We start from the raw sequence: 22,534 nt of genomic DNA, 5'->3' as shown, positions 1-22,534 counted from the left end.
TTTAATCTCTATCCAAATCTGTTAAACATTTAAAAATAATAATTTTCAAATATAACCGTTTACATTTTCAAATATAACTAATTAATAATTAGGGTAGATCAAGGTAATAAAAACCTAGAAGGTCATATATGAATAGGGTAGGTTGAAGTGAAAAAGACCCAAATGATCATTTCCTTTAATAATTCTTGTGCATCATAGTGATTTTTATTATTTTTTTTAATTTAACAAATCACATTTCTGTATTGAATTTGATAAAATAAAATATAAAAAAACACAATGTCTAGTTTTTCTTTTGAATTGTCTAAACGAAAATGATGCAAAACACTGATTTTTAATATTTTATAATAAAATAAAATTTAAAAAATAATATAATTTTTTTTCTTTTTTTTCCATTGCATTATATTTTCTTATTATTTTTTACACTTTCTTTTTTCAATACATTGACGGGAGACATTGGTATGGTGATGTTAAATGCGTATAAAAATGTATGATGATGTGAAATGGGTATAACAAAATATTTCCAATACTATTACTTTTATTATAAAATACAATTACAACAAATATATATTGTATTAATAATATAAATGTATTGACATTACAATATATTATAACAAAACTTAATTTACAAAATTTTGAAATTTTTTTATAAAACTTTTAATTTTATATGATCATGCAATACTATTTAACATAATTTTATTATGAATTATTATTGGGACAAAATGAAATACTAATTTGAACTAAGTTTATATCATATGACATACCTACAAAATAAAATATATATTATAATTATTTATTTAATAGTTTTATTTGGTTACTACTTTTCTTTTTTATTTAGGTATTTTATTAAAATTATTCTATTTATGTTTTAGAAATAAGGATAAGTTGGAGCTTATCTTTTTTTTATTAGATTTATTTAAATTTGAATGGTGATGTATTTTTTTTAAGAGTTTTTATAATAAGAAACCTAGATTTTTTCTCTTTAAATCTTTCGGATTTCATAACACATACATGTGGATATATATATATATATATATAATTAATGTATTGAGTGAATTATGTTTATATACTATATAATGCATTGTTTCAAGACTACTGATTTTGACATTACCTATAAAAAAATAATTATTATTTTGACAGAATAAATACAAGATAAATATATTATACTTATAATATATTAAAAGAAGAGAGTGGAGAACACGCGAGGGTTTCTCCAGTCGTCTTCTTCATCTGAATTTCATTTTCATTTTCAGTCGAAATCGCCCACCCAAAGCAATCGATGTCTTCAACAATTCGTCAGCTCTCGTGTTTCTCTTCAATCAACCGTTATCTGCACCTACAGAAGCGTCCAGTTTCTTCTGTAGCTATTCGTTCCAAGGTACCAGAAAACCCAAATCCTCCATTTGGTTGCCAAACAAATTGAGGAATAGAAATAAATCCAAAGGGAAGTACGGATCTATTGTTTCTGGAGAAATGATAGAAGTGTAACCAATGAAGAACCTGTTATTCTTTATTTTCTTTTGTTTTTCAAAATTTCTCAGTAGATAAACAGGTTTTATACGTCTATGCGTATGTTTATTTATTTTTGGGGACTGAATTGTGATGTGCCACTGGTTTTAGGCTGCCTCGTTTATTGTTTATGTTTCCTTGTTTCACCGAGTGTTTGCGTTGATGTAGTTTTTGTGGATGCTTGATTTTATGGACTATGCTTCATTTGGTTGTCGAGGATAGATGCAAGGAACCCTAGAACTTATCAGAAATTTAGGTTATGTTTTGTTTCCAGAAAGTACTACGGAAAGGAAAAAAAATTCTAGGAAATGATTTTAATACGATAATATCAAAGAAAATTAAATACAATTAAAATTAGTTAGAAACTAATACATTTTTAAATTATTTAATATTTAAGTCTAAGAGTTAAAAAGAGTGAAATGAGTTCAAAACAGGGTATAAAAACAATTTATTGACTACAATTTTTTTTTCTTCTTTTTTGCTCTTTCTTTCCTTCACTGTATTTTCTTTCTTTTACATTTTCATTCAAATTTTCCAGAAATCAAACATAGCCTTAGAGAAAATGGAACACCATATTGAATAGGTTGATGTGAAATAGAAGATTTTAATTAGTTGTCCAGCTATCTGTGATGTGCCTGAGAGTAGTTTATTCCTAAAAATTGAAAATCAACCCATGATCCAAGTTTAATGCGAGTTAAAAGTGCCCCTAGACCTTTGAAGAATAAGAACCCCATTTTTTGTCAACCATTCTAATGGCCCATGGAGAAGATGCACATTGAGAGGAAAAGTGCTGAGTTTCTTCTTGAAAATTTTCAAGATAATTTCCCCATTACATTTTCCCTATTTTATATGGGCTTCTTGCCATATAGAGAATAGACTCCCCAAGGAGATAACTTAAAGATGCTAGGTAAATAATTAAAGATGCTAGAGAATCCCACACCACAGCAGTAACAACAACCTGCTCCTTCATCTGTTCTCCTCTAATAAACTTGAATTCCAGTTGGAGGGAGTGACAGACATGCTGTTTCACAGATCATAAATGCCAAGGACCTACAAAAGCAGTCTCAGTGGTTTCACAAACTTATTGTTTGTGATGATTATGCTTTAATACAGGTTTGATGCATTTGTAGCACTTCACAATTGGTTCCTTATCCCTGACTACACATGTGAATATGATTTTAAGAAGGTGATGACTGTCATGTGGTGGTGTAAAATGGTTGTAAATGAAGGTTTTCTTCATGACTGCTTTGAAGTTTGCTATTATTTTTATTATATCATGATTCCAAGTTTCCCTCTCCCTAATAGCCTTCTTATTGCTGCTGATTTGGTGGACATTTTGCATCCAACTTTGGAACTTCAAATGAGAAAATCTGTTGGAAAGGATAGTTCTCTTATATCTATATGTTTATTTGTGTTACTAGTTATACTCCTTCCCACTGCCCTTTCTCATTTAATACAGTTGGAAGTGATTCTAACTGGTGATGGTTTTTATTATCCAGTTACCAGTTGTTATGAGCCTTGAAGGACATGGCACTGAAACTTCCAGTTCAGAGATTAAGGCTACTTCGAGTTATGCAGCTGACACATCAAAATTGCCTATTGAAGGGACAGCGAAGTCATATCAATCTATAAAAAATGATGCTGAACAAATGGGGATGACTGAGCCAGTACAGGAATATGGAGTAACCCAACAAAAAAGGACAGCAAAAATCCACGATTTTTGTTTTGGGATTCCCTATGGTGAGTGTGCTTTGATGTGGTGAAGACTTCTCTACTGGCCAAAATCCAAGAGACGTTAGAGAAGGCAAACTGTATTTCAGGCACCTTTTTTTATTACACTTATCTAGGGATTTGGTGAATATAATTTCTGTCTCTTGAATCATTCATTACTATAGTATTTAAATAAGCACAATCTGTTAATTCAGGAGCCAATGGCAGTTTTTGAGTCCCAATTGGTACATAATTAAAATTATTTTTTTGATACATTGCCTTTCCGTGTGTCTGTCCACTATAGTATTTACAAAGTTCATAATGACTTCTGAATATGGCACCTTCTCCCTTCACCAAGATTTAACCAGTAGTAGGGAAAGAGAGAGAGAGATTCTTGGGTAACTCACTAATAGTTTCTTCTTACAGGTGGGCTTGTTCTGAGTGGCAGTTTTGTTGGTTTTATTTTCTCAAAAAATCCTACAGCTCTAAGCACTGGCGTGCTCTTTGGTGGTGCTCTGCTAGCCCTCAGCACCCTTAGCTTAAAGATCTGGAGGCAAGGAAAATCCAGCTTACCATTCGTACTAGGGCAAGCAGGTATACAAACCTTACTATGATTTAAGACATCATGGGTCCAATATCCAAAAAACAAAAAACCAAAAAATAATTATGAAAAAAAAATCTGTATCATGATGCTGAGTTTTCCTCTACATTTCTACTGGTTTTCTTCTGTTTTGTTATTTGTTTATTATATACTATTTTTCACTCTACGTGGTCTGTTAGTTGCTTATGGTTGCAAGGAAAATATTTATGCCTGTTCCACATCTAATAGGTGTTATCAAAATTTCCTGCCCCAACAATGCATATGCAAAAAATGTGTGGAAAGATCCAGTTTATACTAGTAACTCCAGAGTGCCTAAACGGTGGTTCTTTATAGTCATAACACACAAGAAGTTTTTCTGTCCTCTCTCTTGTTAAGCAGGGTGTAATCCACCTTCTGTTTTTCTTATTCTTCCCTTCTGTATCCTTCTGTCAAATTTGTAAGCTTAAGTACCTTCTATCATGTGAGGCTAAAGAGATCGAGGAATAAAAAAGCAAGAGGAAGGAGAAGGAGCCAACAAAGGAATATCAGAATATGAATTCTCATATTTTTCATCCAAATGTGAGTCTCTATAAAAACAAAAAAGATTTTACCTATAAAAAAGTGAGTATTTGTCTGAATACTCATATTTTTTCTTGTTCAACAAGGCCCTATCATGCAAGCGGGATTGGTGCTTTGCAACAAAAAGGGAGATGTTTTGGAGACAAATTATAAGCGGTAAATATGGGGAAGTTGAAGGGGGCTGGTGTTCTAAGGAAGCAAGTGATGGTTATGGTGTTGGGTTATGGAAGGCCATAAGAAAGTTGTGAGAGATAGTTAATTGTAAAATTTCCTTCTCTGTGGGTAATGAGAGTAGGGTAAAGTTTTAGAATGATAGAAGGTGTGGCAATGGACCTTTGAGCGTTTCTTTTCCCTTCATTTTTGCTTTAGCTGTTTCAAATGAGGCTTGGTGGCAGACTTATGATCTCACTCCAATGGAAGAGGTGTGTGTGGAAGAGAGATTGAAGAATAAAAGGTAGAAAATTCTTCTTAATTTTTTTCTGTATAGAGACTCATACATATATTTATACAAAAATCATATGACCCAAATTAGGGACTTTCCTAACTCAATTACAACAAAATCTCTTTGATCACGGAATTGCCTAATTCTCTCTTCAGAATCACAACTTTCCTTATTTCATTTTTCCACGCTCCCCCTCAAGTTGGTGAATAAATGTTTTCCATTCCCAGCTTAGATATGTTTGCTTGAAACTTTGTACTGCTTATACCTTTTGTGAGTATATATGGAAATTGGCGGTCAATAAATACATAAGGGGTACAGAAATGTCTGTCAATTTCTATGTGTTTCATTCGATCGTGTTGCACTGAATTATGTGCAATACTGATTGCAAATTTATTGTTGCAGTAAAGTCTCATTGACCCATCTCATTTGATCTTCAAATCTTTCAAAATAATCTTCAATCATAGTAGTTCACAAACTCCTTAGGCCATTGCTCAGAATTCTGCTTCTACACTGGACCTTGTTATCAAAATTTGTTTCTTGCTTTGCCATGTCACTAGATTCCCATCAAGAAAGGTGCAATACCCCGTAGTTGATTTTCTATCAGCCATAAATCCAACATAATTCACATTTGTGTATGCTTCAAGTACTAGTCCCGAACTTCGTTTAAATAGGGTGCCTTTTCATTGAGATCCCTTAAGGTACTGTAGTACTCGATTAGCAGCTTGCAAATTGACCTATTTTGAGTTGTGCATGAACTGGCTAATCACACACTCACAACATATGCTATATCCGATCTTGTGAGTGAGATAAATGAGTCTTCCTACTAGACGTTGATACATCTGTTTATTTATCATAGTGTCTTCCTTAGCCTCTTCGAGCTTATGATTAGGATCTAGTGGTGTGCTTGTTGGTTTACACACCAACTTCCTTGTTTCTCTGAGATGGTTTGTTACATATTTCTGCTGAGAAATAAAAGTTCTTTACTTAGAGTGTGCAACCTGAATTCCTAGAAAGTATTTCAACCTTCCTAACTCTTTGATTTCAAATTCTTTGGTCAAGCATTGTCTCAAAGTCTACCTCTCTAGTTCATCATTTCCCATCATGATGATGTCGTCTACATATACCAAAAGAGTTGTAACTTCCTCTGAATCTGAATGCTTGATGAACAATGTACGTTCTCTCTGACTTTGTTTGTATCCCATGTTTTTCATTACATTCGCAAATCTTCCAAGTCACGCCTTTGGAGATTGTTGTAGCCTATATAGAGCTTTCTTCAGTTTACACACCTTTTTAGTGGCTAGGTCACTACCAAATTTGGGAGGAATTTCTATGAAAATTTCTTCTTCCAAGTTTCCATTCGGAAATGCATTTTTGACGTCGAATTGTTGTAGGTCTTAGTTGCCAATGATAACAAAATTCTTACAGTGTTCATCTTTGCAACCGGGGCAAAGGTCTCTAGATAATCCACACCATATGTCTACATGTATCCCTTGACCACCAATCTCGCCTTATACCTCTCTAATGATCCATCTGTTTTATAATTAACAGTATAAACCCATTTGCATCCCATTGGTCTTTTTCTTGCAGACAAATCTACCAACTCTCAAGTTTTATTTTTCTCTAAGGCCTCCATTTTTGCATTCATGGCTTGTTTCCAATTTTCATCAGATAAAGCATCAGGCTTGTAAGAAAACTTTTATAGGATCGAGACAACTTTTTGAATGACAACATAGGAAAGTGGATACAAGGGACGATTAGTACATTCCCTCGTTTCTTTCCTGATGGCAATAGGAAGTTTAGACTCGGTTTGTAAGGGAGGAAGAGAAATTGTTACCTCATTTCTAGAAGTTGGTTCAAATTCTTGGACTTGTATAAGTCTAAGGATTGCTTGAGTATACTTTGCTAGTCATTCGATTCTCAACAAGCACTGTGGGTGATGACTTAGGTTCAGGGACAGGTTCAAAGACGGGTTCAAAGGCAAGTTTAGAGGTAGAGGGTACAGGTATTGGACTAGTGACTTTAGGAGGGTCAATGAGAAAGAGATTAATAATATCAATGAAATAGGAATCCTGATCTTTGTCTTCCTTGAAGGAATTCTCCCTTGAAGATGAGGAGCGGGAAAATAAGACTCACTTTCATTGAAAGTAACATCCGTTGAGACAAAAAAAAAAAAAAAAATTGATGGTAAATAGCAACACTTATATCCCTTTTGTGTTGAGGAATATCCCACAAAAATATATTTGACTGCTCTTGGGTCCAATTTTCCCCTGTTTGGACTGTGAATATGCATAAATGATACATAACCAAATATCTTAGGAATGAGATGGTTTGTGGTTTTCATATTAGGATAGAAGGATGAGAGTACTTCCATGGGACTTTTGAAATTGAGGACTCTGAAAGGTAATCGGTTTATGAGATGTGTGGCAGTGAGGACGACTTCCCCCAAATAAGATTTAAGCACATGATTTTGAAACAAAAAAGCTCGAGTTGTATCAAGTAGGTGACCATTTTTTATCTCAGCAACTCCATTTTATTGAGAGGTATTGACACATAATGATTCATGAATTATTTCCTCATTTTGAAAGTATGGAGTTAAGATTTGATTGAAATAGTTTCTGGCATTATCGGACCGAAACCTCTTGATAGTGACACAAAATTGGTTTTTTATCATGTTATGAAAATTTGGAAGAACAAAACTCACATCAGATTTGTGTTTAAGTAAGAAAATTCAAGTGACCCTAGTACAATCATTGATGAAAAACACGAACCAACACGCCCCAGATATGTTAGGGACGGGGTAAAGGCCCCAAATATCACCATGAATTAAATGAAAAGGTGCTGAACTTTTTTTACTATTGATGGGAAATGGTGAACGCTTGTGTTTAGTAAGTTCACATACATCACAATGGAATCTCTCAACGTCTAATTTATTGAATAGGGAAGGGAACAAAAACTTAAGAGTTTTAAAAAAGGAAAGTTGAATGGTAGAAAAAGGAAAAAATTGGAGTTGTCAAAATTCGAAAGAGAATTGAGAAAGTTGGAATGGACAGTGAACTATCTTGGAGGAGGAGGAGGAGGAGGAGGAGGAAGAGGGGGTGGGGGTATATGAGCAGGTCTAAATGAAGCTCCGACTGCTTACTTGGAATGTAAGAGGGGCCAATAATTGCGATAAGAGGAAGGTGATCAAAGCTTTGATAAAGAAGAATGGGGTGGATCTAGTTTGCCTACAGGAAACCAAAATTCAGGAAATGTCAATGGACATTATTCGTAGTTTAGGAGTGGATAGATTCCTTGAATGGGGAGCTGTAGATTCAAGGGGCGCAGCTAGAGGTATAGTGGTGTTTTGGGATAACAAGGTGTTGGAGTTAGTTGACATTCAAAAAGGATTGTTCTCTATTTCTTGCACTTTTAAGAGCTGCAAGGATGGTTTCATTTGGATGTTTACAAGGGTTTATGGCCCAACATTGAGGAGGAACAGGGAGAGTTTTTGGGAGGAGTTGGGGGCCATTAAGGGGCTTTGGAATGGGCCGTGGTGTGTTGCAAGGGATTTTAATGCCATTATAAGTCCGGAAGAGCGCAGCAGAGGAGGGAACTTGAATTCAAACATGAGAAGGTTCTCAAAAAAGTTATAGAAGATCTAGAGTTAAAGGATCTGCCTATGGTTGGGGGCCCTTTTACTTGGAGTGGAGGGGTGAATAACCAGTCTTTTTCAAGGCTGGATCGTTTTTTTGTTAATGAGGGGTGGGACAGTCATTTTGGTGATGCGAGGCAGTTTGTTCTACCAAGACCGGTGTCCGATCACTTTCAGCTTCTTCTGGACGGAGGGGGCCTGAGAAGAGGCCCTTCCCCGTTTAGATTTGAGAATATGTGGCTGAAAGTGGAAGGTGTTAAGGACCTATTGAAGTATTGGTGGGAAGAAGGTAGCTTCAGTGGATCCCCAAGTTTTATCTTTGCTGAAAAACTAAAATTTCTGAAGGCTAAGCTGAAGGAGTGGAAGAGAAACACCTTTGGTAGGGTTGAATATAGAAAGAATTTGGCTTTGGAGCATATGGAGTTTTGGGATGCCAAGGAGAAAATTAGCAAACTGTTGTTGGAAGAGCTGGAAGCTAGAGATGAAGCGAGGGAAGATTATAAAAAATGGGTCGGTCTTGAAGAAATCACGTGGAGGCAAAAATCTAGGGAAGTGTGGCTGAAAGAGGGGGATAGAAATACCGATTTTTTTCCACAAGATGGTCAATGCTCACAAGAGGAGGAACAATGTAGATAGAATTAAGATTAATGGAGCTTGGCTTACAGAGGAGAATGGAATTAGGGAAGGGATTGCCAATGCTTTTAGGCTGTTGCTGTCCAATCCGGGGGAATGGCGCTCTTCTGTTTCCGGGCTGCAGTTTGAGACGTTGGAGCCTTGGAGATTCCTTTTACGGAAGAACAGGCCTTCGATGCACTATTGGGCTGTAATGGGGATAAAGCCCCGGGGCCAAATGGATTCTCTATGGCCTTTTGGCAATTTGCTTGGGATTTCGTGAAGGCTGATGTGATGTGTTTTTTTAAGGAATTCTACGAAAATAGTAAATTTGTTAAAAGCCTAAATGCAACTTTTATGGTCCTAATTCCAAAAAAAGCATGGGCTGAAGCCTTAGGGGATTTTAGGCCTATAAGCTTGGTGGGAAGCTTGTACAAGTGGCTAGCCAAGGTCTTAGCCCAATAGGCTAAAAAAGGTGGTTGGAAAGGTGGTCTCCAAGGCTCAAGGGGCGTTTGTGGAAGGTAGAGAAATCTTAGATGCAGTGTTGATAGCTAATGAAGCCATTGATTCGGTCCTCAAGAGCAATAAGAGTGGTATTTTGTGCAAATTGGATATAGAGAAGGCGTATGATAAGGTGGACTGGACTTTTATTCTCACAGTTATCCAGAAAATGAGTTTTGGGGAAAAATGGATTAGGTGGATTAAGTGGTGCATATCCACTGCAAGTTTCTCTGTGTTGGTCAATGGAACCCCTGTGGGCTTCTTCCAAAGCTCCAGGGGTTTGAGACATGGCGATCCCCTTTCCCCTTATCTCTTTGTGATAGCTATGGAGGTCTTTAATGCTTTTCTCAAAAGGGCTGTAGAGGGAGGTTTTTTATCGGGTTGTAGGGTGAAGGGTAGGAATGAAGAAGGGGTCCTAATTTCCCACTCAAATGCCTTTCCTTTCTCAACAAGGCACTTCTTGCTAAATGGAATTGGCGTTTCGCAAATGAGAGAGAGGCTTTGTGGAATCAAGTGATTAAAGGGAAGTATGGAGAAGATAGAGGGGGTTGGTGCTCTCGGGAAGTGAGAGAGGCTCATGGTATGGGATTGTGGAAAGGAATAAGGATGGATTGGAAGATGGTAAGCGATAGGATGGTTTTCATTGTTGGTAACGAGAGGAGGGTGAGATTTTGGAGGGATAGATGGTGCAGGGATTCTCCTTTGTGTATGTCCTTTCCTTCTCTTTTTGCTTTGATTGTTGAGAAGGAAGTGTGGGTGACAGATATTTGGGACCCCTTAGCTAAGGGGGGTTTGGGGGGGGGGGGGTTTGGAACCCCTGTTTTTTAAGAGCGTTCAATGATTGGGAGGTAGAAGAGGCGGAAAGATTTTTGGAGAGGCTACATGGTAAGAGAGTTATTGAGGATGTGGAGGATATGGTGTCCTGGACTGAAACTAAGAGGTAAATTTTCGGTCAAGTCTCTCTATGTAGCCTTTGAAGCGGGTGGTTCATCTCTGTTTCCTTCAAGCTATATTTGGAATGTGAATGTGCAGCCCAAGATTAGTTTCTTTGCATGGGAGGTTATGTGGGGCAAAGCCCTAACCTTGGATATGGTCCAGAAAAGAGGACGAGCATTGGCAAATAGATGCTTTATGTGTCTTGAGAAAGAGGAGAACATAAACCATCTTCTCCTTCATTGTTCAAGAACAAGGGTGTTATGGGATCTACTTTTTACTTTATTTGGGGTGTCTTGTGTATTACCTTCTTTAGTTAGAGAGACCCTTCTAAGTTGGAATGGTTTTTTCGTGGGCAAAAAACGTAAGAAGGCGTGGAGAGCTGCTCCTCTTCACATTTTCTAGACGGTTTAGAAGGCGAGGAATAGATTGGCTTTCAAGGATGATATGTTGTCAATTCAGAGACTGAAACACTCTTTTATCCTTTCTTTTTGGTCCGAGACTAAGTTGTTCATAGATGATTGCCCTCTAACTATAGCTAATTTTATTGATTGGTTGGGCTCTAAGTAGGATTGTGGTGTTGGGCTTTCTTTGTTTTTTGGCCTTGTTGAAGGCGGGTGTATAGGTATTGTATACATTCAGTCGTTTTTTTAATGTCTCTTTTATGTATAAAATCTTATTTACTTATCAAAAAAAAAATGATGGATGTCCAAGCCTATAATGATGAAGCCAAATTTTTTCTTTATTTAAAAGATGGTGCTTTGAAAGAAAAGATATGGATGACTCACTTGGTGTCTCAAGGTAGTATAACCCGTTCCGTTTCTTAGCAAGTCCAATCATCTTCCCCAAGTCCTGGTCCTTAAATACACAATAAGTAGGGAAAAAGGTCACAATGCAACCCAAATCTTGTGTAAGCTTTTGTATAGGAATAAGATTAGTGAACAACTTTGTAACATGAAGCATATTTCTGAGTGTGAGTGTAGGACTAATTTAGACATCTCCTATACTTGCAACAATGGTTAAGAAACCATCTGCTATGACTATTTTCCTACTACTTAGACAAGGGTTATGGTTTTTAAATTGGTGTGATGAATGGGTCATGTGATCTATGGCGCCCGAGTCTATAACCCATGATTTGACAAAGGTTTCATCTAAGACTTTTAATCCAATAGGAAACTTACCTGAAAGCGCCAGTGAGCAGGTACCTAAAGGTTTCTCAAGAGTTCCCAACAAAGCTCTTATTTTTTCAATCTCCTCCTGATTGAATCCACCCTGTTCCAGGGATTTTTCTTCAACTGGTTGAGCAAAGGACAAGTTTGTTTGCCCATTATTCCTCTATTGTCCTCCACTGTAACCCCACTCTTTGCTAGATTTTTTTTTTTTTTTTTTGATAGGTAAGGAAAAGATCTATTGAAAAGAGGCGCCAAAAGTGCCGCTCAAGGTATACAATACCTATACACCCACTGCCAAACCGGCTAAAAAGAACAAGTAAATAAGCGCCCAGTCGGATAAAAAAGCAACCTTAACTAGAGCCCAACCAATCAATAAAACTAACTAAAGTTAGAGGGTAATCAGCTATAAACAACTTCGCCTCTGACCAAAGGGAAAAAACAAAAAAGAATATAATTCTCTGGATCGAAAGTACATCATCACTGAAGGCCAATCTATTTCTTGCCCTCCAAATCATCCAAAAGATGTATAGAGGAGTTGCTCTCCACACTTTCTTACGCTTTTTGCTCACAAAAAACCATGCCAACTAAGGAGAGTCTCTCTAACTGAAGAAGGTAGCACCCATGACACCCCAACCAATGAAAAGAACAATTCCCACAAGACCCTAGTTTTAGTATAGTGAAGAAGAAGGTGGTCTATAGTTTCTTCCTTCTCATGACATAAAAAACATCTATTTGCCAAGGCCCACCATTTTTTTGAATTAAATCCAAAGTTAAAGTTTTGCCCCATGTAGCCTCCCAAGCAAATAAGCTAATCTTGGGCTGCACCCACACGTTCCAAATGCAACTTGAGGGAAACAAAGAAGGGTTGCCCAACTCTAGAGCATTGTAGAGGGATTTGACCGAGAACTTCCCACTCTTTGTTTCAATCCAAAACACCATGTCTTCCACATCACCGCACGCTTTCTTCCCATGCAGCCTCCCCAAGAAGATTTTTGTCTCCTCCATCTCCCAATCATTAAAGGATCTTGAGAAACAAGGGTTCCATCATCCCCGACCCCCCTCAGCCAAGGGGTCCCAAATATCCACCACCCACGCCTCCTTATCAATAGCTAAGGCAAACAAGGTTGGGAAGGACACACTCAAAGGAGAATCCCCACACCACTTATCCTTCCAAAATCCCACACTTCGCCCATTACCTACAAAGAAGGAAATCCTAGTACCCACAATGTCTTAGTCCATCCTTATCCCTTTCCATAACCCAACACCATACGCCTCTCTCACTTTCCGAGAACACTAACCCCCTCTTTCTTCCATGTACTTCCCTTTAATCACTTGATTCTACAAAGCCTCTCTCTCATTCGCGAACCATCAATTCCATTTACAAAGAAGAGCCTTATTGAGTATGGAAAGACACTTGATCCCCAAACCCTCTTTCTTCTTACTTAAGCACACCAACTCCCATCTCACTAAATGAGGTTTTCGCTCCAAATTTCCACCTCAAAGAAAATCCCTTTGAATATGCTCTAGTCTTTGTTTAATTGAGCTTGGCATGCGCAACAATGACATAAAATAAATGGGTAAGTTCGACAATGTGCTTCGAATTAGGGTCGTTTTCCCTCCTTTGGAAATATATTGTCTCTTCCACATAGCAAACCTTCTATGGAACCGCTCCTTCACTCCATTCCAAACTGTCAATAGACTTAAACGGTGCACCCAGAGGTAGGCCCAAATAAGTGCATGGGAGGCTACCCACTCTACATCCAAATTCCATAGCAAGGTCATCAATATTCTCCACCCTACCCATTGGGATTAATTTTCTCTTTTCCAAATTTATTCTTAACCCCGACACAACCTTAAACCACATAAGCAACCAGCTAAGATAGGTCATCTGATCTTGGGAAGCTTGGCAGAACACCAATGTATCATCAACAAACAACAAATGGGATATTTGAACCCCTTCTCCACTCATTCGCTTCACCCTACAACCCGACAAAAAACCTCCATCCACTGCCCTCTTTAGGAAACAACTAAACACCTCCATAGCAATCACAAATAAATACGGTGAAAGCAAATCTATTTACCTCAAACCCCTTAAGCTTTGAAAGAAACCAGTAGAAGTGTCATTAACCAACATAGAGAAACTTGTAGTGGATGCACCATTTGATCCACCCAACCCATTTCTCCCCAAAACCCATTTTTTACATAACTGTGAAAAGAAAAGACTAGTCCACATGGTCATATGCCTTCTCTATGTCAAGTTTGCTCAAGAAACCACATTCGTTATTCTTCAAGATCAAATCAATGGCTTTATTAGCAATCAACACTGCATCTAGGATTTGTCTACCCTCCACAAACACCCCTTGGGCCTTAAAAACCATCTTTCCTACCACCTTCCTTAGCCTATTGGCTAAAACCTTGGCTAGCCACTTGTACAACCCTCCACCAAACTTATAGGCCTAAAATCCCTTAGATTTTCAGCACCTACCAAACCAGAAAGATTGCATTCAGGTTTTTAACAAAGTTACCATGTTCATAGAATTCCCTGAAGAATCTCATCACATCATCCTTCACAAAGTCCTAAGAGAACTGTCAAAATGTCATAGAAATACCATCATGGCATCATGCCCTGTTGCTTTGTCCCCATTGCATCCCAACAAAGCACCAAAAACCTCCTCTTTTGAGAACAACTCTTCTAAACCTAGAGCATCCAGAGACTTTAGTGTCTCAAACTGTAACCCAAATAAAGAAGGATGCCAATCCCTCGGATTGGACAGTAGTGTCCGAAAGGCTCTGACCACCCCTTCCTTGATTTCATTCTCCTTCGAAAGCCAAACACCATTAATCTTAATTTTGTCCACATAATTCCTCCTTTGTGTGCATTGGCCATCTTGTGAAAGAATCATGTATTTTTGTCTCCCTCTTTCAACCACACTTCCCTTGATTTTTGCCGCCAAGAAATCTCTGCTAACAGAACTCATTTTTTATAATCTTCCCTCACTTCTTTCCTTGCTTCCAACTCCTCCAAAGACAAGGTGCTAGTCTTTTCCTTATCATCCTAATAGTCCACTTGAAGGCCTTTAATTTTGCTACCAAAATAAAACTTGATGAGCCACTAAAGTTGCCCCCCCACTTCAACTTCAAGAGATCCTTAAAACCCTCCACCTTTAGCCACATATTCTCAAATCTAAAAGGGGGGGGGCCTCTCCTCATACCTCCCCCATCTAAAAGAACAGGGAAATGGTCAAACACAGGTCTCAAAAAGACACACTGAATTAATCCACTAAAATGATAGTCCCACCCCTCATTCACTAAGAACCGATCCAGCCTTGACATTGACTGATTATTCACCCCACTCTTTGCTAGATGTAGTTGGCTTACCATGAAGTTTTCAACATTTTTCCTGTGTATGTCTAGGTTTCTGACAGTGAGTGCACCATAAGTTATCTCTGTTATCACAGTTTGAAACCTTTGACCAATCGGTCCTTTTGTTATCAATAGTGCTAGCCTTCTGATCATTGCCTTTGTTAGCAACCATAGCCAAGCCTTCCATATTCTAAGATTTAAGCATGACACTTCTGCTTGAATAATGGAGATAGTCTTATTCAAAGTTGGAAGCTCTTTGCTAAGTATTTGAACTCGAACTTGGTCAAACTCGGCATTGAGACCAACTAAGAAATTATAGACTCAAATCTTTTTCAATGTAGTTCTTTGGGATTGTTGCATCGTCAGGGCATTTTATCTCAATACAATGATAGTGGTCAAGTTATTGCCATACGTTTTTCAACATATTGACATATTACGTGATAGTCTTCTTTCCTTGTTTAGCTGCTTTAGTCTTAGCTTTTATTTCGTACACTTGGGTTGCATCTAGTGTCTTTGAGTATGTCTGATGAACTGCATCCTAGATGTCTTTAGTAGTTGTCAAGAACATACAAGTGTCACTAATTTCAGGCGTCATGGAGTTCCACAACCATGCCATAACTGAGGGTCTCCTTGGCTTGGTCCAGTTTCCAGGAAGTGACTTAATTTTCCTTTTCCTTTTAGAAAGGTATGAACAAGTTGTGACTATTTTAAATAATTCTTCCCATTAAGTCTGTATGCTGCTTGAATATTCTACAATTCTCTTGTAATGAGTGGTAATCACTCTTTTAGAAGGATTGGTGAAGGCACTAATTTGTGATACCTCAGACATATAAGGCTTAAATAGCCAAACTTTAAGAAAAAACTTGACCTTAAAAAATCCTTAAGAGCCAATGGTGATGGAGAGATTCAATGGCAATGGCGATGTTGTGAGGCTATTTGTTGTGACGACATGTTTGGTATGATGGCGTGAGGGTAGCGATGTGACGGTGATCTTTGGCTTCGATTGAGGCGATCTCAATGAAGATGGCGATGTGACTTTTCCAACAGTGACATGACAACTATGTGAGAATAGGAAAACTTTGGCGTGAGGAGGAGTCGTCTGTGGCGCTCTATGCTTCCAATAAGTGGCGTGGTTCAGAGGGAGCAATGGCAAAAGGCGATCCTTTTTTCGCAGCTATGGTGTGGTCTTTGTTTGCAGTGGTGGCCAACAACGTGCAGTCCTCAATAGTGAACGACAAAAGGTAGAGGTTGCCATCCTCTATAGTTTTGACGAAGCGCTCATTGACGATGAAGACAGGGGCATGATCTTCTATTTCACGGTGAGTTTGCGATCTAGAGAGGGCATGATGCAACAAATCACAATCTTGTTTGCTGCAATGCTTGACTTAGACAAGAAGAAACTTTAGGTCGACGATGAAGGTCGATTTTGGTCTCCAACTCAGCAGTGAAGGCTAAAAAAGAAAAAATTTATTCCCAGATTTATGAGTCTAGGGCTTTGATACCATGTAGAAGAGAAATTGAAGAATAAAAGGAAGAAAATTCTTTTTCTTAATTTTTTTTTTTTGTACAGAGAGTCGTAGGTATATATATATATATATATATATATATATATATATATATATACAAAAATTCTAGGACCCAAATTAAGGACTTTCCTAACTCAATTACAATAAAATCTCTTTAATCACGGGATTGTCTAATTCTCTCTTCAGAATCACAACTTTCCTTGTTTCATTCTTCCACAGTGTTTGGATTCCTAGATTCTTTAGCTTAAACGATTGGGAGATTGAGATTGTGGAGTGCTTCTTGTTAAGGTGACACTTGAGGGAGGAGAGGATAAGGTGTGTTGGTTGGAGACAAAAAGTGAAACTTTCTTTGTTAGGTCCCTTACACTAGCTTGGAGGTGGGGAGATCACAGTCGTTCCCAACGGGGATTGTGTAAAATGCCTGGGTTCTTCCTAAGATGAGTTTTTTTGTTTGAGAGGTAACTTAGAGAAAGCTTTGACTTTTGATCGGTTACAACAGAGAGGTTGGTCTTTGGCCAATAGATGTTTCCCATGTCACACTGACGATGAGTCAACTGACCATATCCTTTTGCATTGTAGCAAGATAAGGTGTTGTGACAGCTTTTGCTCTCTTTTTGGTATTTCAAGGTGATTCACTCCTCTATCAAAGAGACTCTGTTGGGTTGACATGGCTCTTTTGTTGGGAGGAAATGGAAAAAGGTTTAGGGGCCTACTTCTTTATGCCTTTTGCTGGATAATTTTGAAGGAACAAAATAGAAGATTGTTTGAGAATGTGGAGTTCTCTAATCATAACGTGAAAGTCTTGTTTCTGTGTAGCTTGTTTTCTTGGTCTAAGCTGCTTATCGGAGAAAGATTGTTGTCCTTATTTGATTTCATTGATTAGATGGGTTTGGTTTGAGGGAGGGAGGAATTTTTGTTTTTCATTCCTTTTATTTTGGTGTTTTTTGGCGGCTATTATACATCATGTGTACTTTGGTGCGCCCCTTTTTTTAACGCTTTTCAATACTATTGCTTTTTATCTATCAAATATATATATATTTCCTCTTATAGAGGATAAATATTTAGCAGATTTTTTGTTTTTTTCCCAATTCAGAACAAAAGATTACGGGGCTACTGTTGAATGGGTTCTTAGGTCATTAAAGGTATGATTGCATTAAAGATGGCAGCCCATGCTGAAGGAACAGTCTGATGATTGTGTGGTAGGAGATGGCACCATGAAGTTCATTTCAGGATACCACATGCTTTTACGTGGCTAGCCTGATTATGACAGTCCTAATGCAGATGTCTGTAGCCCTTTGTAAATAGAGTAAATCAAAACTACAAGATGAAGATCTTTAGCTAATTAAGTGTGGAACAGAATAGGTCTCGGCTTTTCTGACAATTTAATTCCCATCCACATGAGTGGGAATGCAATTTTGCCTACCAAAGAAAAATGAAGGAGAATGAAAAGCCATTATCAGCCTCAGGAAATTCTATATAATTAAGAAGATAAGTTGGAGTTTGAGATGATCCATGCAGATGGCAGTGCATATGAATATGATAATCAAACTCTATTTGAAGACGAGCAAGATAACCATTTTAGCAAGTTGAAGCCATGCAGGTCAGAATACATTGGGATAGCCAGTTTTCTGATTGCTTTAGCTTTATGGAATGCAAAATACCATACACCCATCCATGTACACACATGCATTACACACATGCATGGTGAACCAGTACCTTTTGAGCCACCTAAAAGTACCGGCAAACTAGGAGGAAGACTTTCTTGGCTACAGAAGAAAAGATTACAAGGCATATCCCCCAAACTGTTTCTTATGTTTTATTTTCTCCTCACTTTGTTGCTGCCTTATTTTTCCCATTGAAAAATGTTTAGAAGGAAAGAAAACAGTAAACACTTTCATAGTCACTTTGCATACTGGTTAATGAATTCTATAATTCAATAAGCCTGTCCCAGACACAACTGCAAAAGATGGTACAGAATGAACTTCCAGTTTTGCAATCATAATAATTTGCACTAGCCCCAGCAATATTTTCAAGTAATAATTCATGGTACATGATTTTTTTTCTCAGACATGGTGCAGAATTTTCATTGATTTGCTTGATATCCATCTATATTTGAATAGACAGTCAGAATTGGAAGCTCTATATATGCTTTATCATTGTGCTGCAGTTTATTCACTGTACTGTTTTGAGTTTGCCTCATATGTAAATTCTATTGGCTCTCTGATCTTGCAGTACTCTCAGCAGCTCTTTTATGGAAGAACTTCCAGACCTACTCATTGGTAGTGCATCAAATCAGCTCAATATTGTTCTCTCATTTTCTGGCTGATTCTTTATTTCTGACCATAAAATGGTATTGTGGATGCAGACAAAGAAACTGTTTCCAACTGGGTTTTTTGCCATCATTAGGTATCCAATATTGATTATCATGCTTCTATTCACCAAGAGTGTGTTATGTTTCCGTTGTAGTCATCTAAACTTTTGCTTATCTCAGTGCTGCAATGCTGTGCTTTTATTCATATGTAATGATCTCTGGAGGAAATCCACCACCGAAGAAGTTGAAGGCAACTGAACGCCACTCATCATGATGATAATCTGTTAAAGGTGAGGTTCCTTTCTGTGATTACATGTCATTCAATGTCTTGAACTGAGGGTACGGGTTAATGAGGCCAAAATTTGTTTCATCCAAATTGCAGGTGAGCTATAAGCTGAGCATGTAGTCTATGGAATTGGGTTACTATTTGTGAGAAGTGCTGTTGCTTAGGTGAAAAACTCTGAAAGAACCTCTGTTGATAGAGCCACAGTTGAGAAAATAAGTGCTTTAGATGGTTATAGTCATAATAACCATCTAATGATATCAAATTTTGATAGGAAACTCAAACATGAGAAACAAAAAATTTACCCCCATGTTCATTTCAACACGTCCTCAACTGTGTTGATCTGTTATTAGTATTTCTTTAGATGGGAATTGCAAGTAGTAGGATGTTTTTTGTGACTGTATATCGTTATGCCACTTGAATTCAGATTTTAATTTATGGATTATAGTGGACTAGATACTATTTTGTTCTTTTCAGCAAAATTATAGTTTATTTAGGAGTTGAGCAAGTATTTAGATTCAATGGTCAAAACCAGCTACATTTATGAAAGAATCAACAGTCTTCGGACATTACTCAAAAACATAATCCTCTATTAACAGTAGCAGACTGGAATGAGTTGATTATTGAGATCGCAACCCTTCTTTGGTTCCCCAGAATTTGGTAGCTTCAACCCTACTTCTGAATGTTTTTCCAGCTTAACCAATGGAGTTTACAACAAAACCTAGAAATCAATCATTGATCCAATTTGAGTGCCCTTTCAACGTCTTTGGATCCACGGTCTTTGTACATAAACCTTTGTGAAAAACTCCTGCAAATGGAGGATTTATAAGAAAACATATATAGATACAAGAATCTCTTAAGAAACATACTAGTGAAAAAGAATGCCCAAAATCATATACAAAACTTGGCTGAACCTGGTCTATCACAATCCTTGTTGTTCCCTAGTTGATATGTGGATTATTAAATCTGTGTTGTTGTGTTAGTGATTCGTAAAGAATCTCTCCGGTTCTGAACAAGATAAATCCACTATCATCCCCGTGGGTTTTAGAATTTGTATTCACTCGACACAAAATAAGCGAAAGAGTGAAAAATTAACAAAGAACATAAGCACCTTACATACTTCGTCTTTAAGAGTAACAACGCAATCAGTGGAGGATCCTTCATCCTTAGTTTTACAATATGCTTAAGATGAAACCTTTCTTGGACTAATATCACCTTTAGGTTCATCACGAACTGCATCAACAGAGTTGATCATAGACACTGAGCCCAACCACCTACCCCATCTGCCACCCCGATGGCACAGATGAAGCAAGCATCCTCTCCTTTGGTTGCGCTTCTTTATTCTTTGGTTGTACAATAAACATGTAGCAAATAAACGATTACATAAACCCATAGATACGAAGACTATGCACTTGGGAAGGAAGGATTTGGTTGGAGTCAAATTCTTCACACATTAAACCACAATACTCGTTTCTAAATGCACTTATTTGAGATTTCACATAAGAATAGGAACACCTTGGGCTGGGCTACTTGTGGGCTGTGGCATTGTTTCGCTCTTGGATTTGGTTGTTTCCTGCAGGGAACTACGTATTGTTGTTGGGCTTTCTTGGGCCCATCTGTTTTATGTAGATTTTGTATACACGAGTATGTGTTTAAGCCCAGTTAGGAAAAAAAAAAAAAAAAAGGCACAGCCCACAAGTTGCCCAGCCGACAAGTTTACACAAGAGAGTGGCCTTCAACCTCTCTTAAAAGTCAACACCTTCATTTCACTTATAAAAAAACACGGAGAATAATTTTCAAGTTGTCTGGCCATTTTTTTCTGAAACCTGGTTTAGTTAAAAATTCATGTTAGATGTTTAAAAAAAAAAAAAAAATGCTTTTTGTATGCTAGTTTAGTTAAAAATTCATGTTAGATTTTTTAAAGCTCTTTCTGTGTTAACTTAGTTAAAAATTTGTTATATTATTTATTAAAGCTCTTTATATGCTAGTTTGGTTAAAAATTCATGTTGGATTTTTTTAAAAGCTCTTTAACTACGTTTGATTGACAGGATAGGATATGATAAGATTTATACATCTTAGGATATCATATCTTATTTGATAGAATATGCATATCCTAGGATATGATTTCCAATGAAATATGATATCTTTAGATATAATATTTTAAAATAACATATCCAATTAAATATACTATATTATATTATGTTTATATTTAATTTGTGAAATGAATAATAAATAATATGATATACATATTATTTTTTCACTTTTAAAATAAAAATTATGTGACATTCAAATATTTTCTATTTAAAAAAATGAAATTTCATTTATGTTTAACCATATTTATGATTAAAATATTTAAACTTTAAAAATATTTTTTTTTATTTTATGGTATTTAATATATATATATATATATATATATATATATATATATATTATTTTATAAATATTTTTATTATTTTTTTAATTGTAAATTTAATTTATAATAAAATATTTTATTTTATAAAATGAATATATTAAAAATAAAAGAAAATTTTGATAAAATAAAATAAAATTTTAATACATGAAACATGTATATCCCATATGAAATTTGTGAAACCAAGGTTTGGTTAATCTCGGTTTTGATGATAACAAAACATTGTTTAGAACTAATGATTATATTTTAAGTGTGATTAGGCAAGAGGATTTCCAAAGTGGCAATTACAAAGACATATCAAGCCAAAGAGAAATCATGAAGAAGAAGACCACCTCAAAGAGAAGAGTTCTTCAAGACCAAAGCTTCTTAGGATCTCTTTGTAAAGTTGTTGGTGCACTAGGTTTTTTCATGCATTACATTTTTTACTTATGCACCAAAATCATCTAAGAATTAATTCATTTTAAATCCTTTTAAAATTGGATGATTTCATGTTTTCAATTAAAACCTTGTGCCAAATATTTTCCAAACTTGTTTTAAAGGTTTTAAATTGAAAAAGTTGGGTGTTGAGCCAAAAATGGCTCAACCGGTTGAACCGGATGAACAGTAACCGGTTGACCCACAGCTCAACCGGTTGAGGTTATGAACAGTAACCGGTTGACCTCTCAGCTCAACCGGTTGAGGGGTATGAACAGTAACCGGTCGACCGTTTGAAAAATGCAAAAATTTTCTCTTTCTTCCAGAACGGTTGTTCAACCGGTCAAGGTTGAACCTCGTCCGGTCGAGGTCCGGTTGAGGTCCGGTCGAGGCCCGGTCGAGGCCTAACGGTCACCTGCCAAGCATTAAATGCTAACGGCTAGTCAACCGGTCGACCCCCAGCTCGACCGGTCGAACCCCAAACGGCTAGTTTGGCTTTTTTCTTCTATAAAAAGGCTCCAATCTTCATTGTTTCAAGAGCTTAACCTTCCTAAATCATTC

General features: G+C 36.9%; 1 protein-coding gene across 1 annotated transcript; it reads left to right on the top strand.

Annotated features, from left to right (window-relative positions):
• Positions 1 to 1,193: 1,193 nt before the first annotated feature.
• Positions 1,194 to 19,631, top strand: LOC117920529 (protein FATTY ACID EXPORT 1, chloroplastic). The gene is made up of 7 exons (XM_034838125.1): positions 1,194 to 1,375; positions 3,006 to 3,246; positions 3,643 to 3,810; positions 18,788 to 18,834; positions 18,921 to 18,961; positions 19,047 to 19,156; positions 19,249 to 19,631. Exons 1-6 carry the CDS (start codon positions 1,277 to 1,279, stop codon positions 19,138 to 19,140), a joined length of 690 nt encoding a protein of 229 aa, XP_034694016.1. The 5' UTR covers positions 1,194 to 1,276; the 3' UTR covers positions 19,141 to 19,156; positions 19,249 to 19,631.
• Positions 19,632 to 22,534: the final 2,903 nt, after the last annotated feature.

The sequence above is a fragment of the Vitis riparia genome, chromosome 8, assembly GCF_004353265.1.
Source record: "Vitis riparia cultivar Riparia Gloire de Montpellier isolate 1030 chromosome 8, EGFV_Vit.rip_1.0, whole genome shotgun sequence".
Lineage (NCBI taxonomy): Eukaryota > Viridiplantae > Streptophyta > Magnoliopsida > Vitales > Vitaceae > Vitis > Vitis riparia.
The sequence above is the reverse complement of the archived record's forward strand: the minus strand, read 5'-3'. Positions and strand labels throughout refer to the sequence as shown.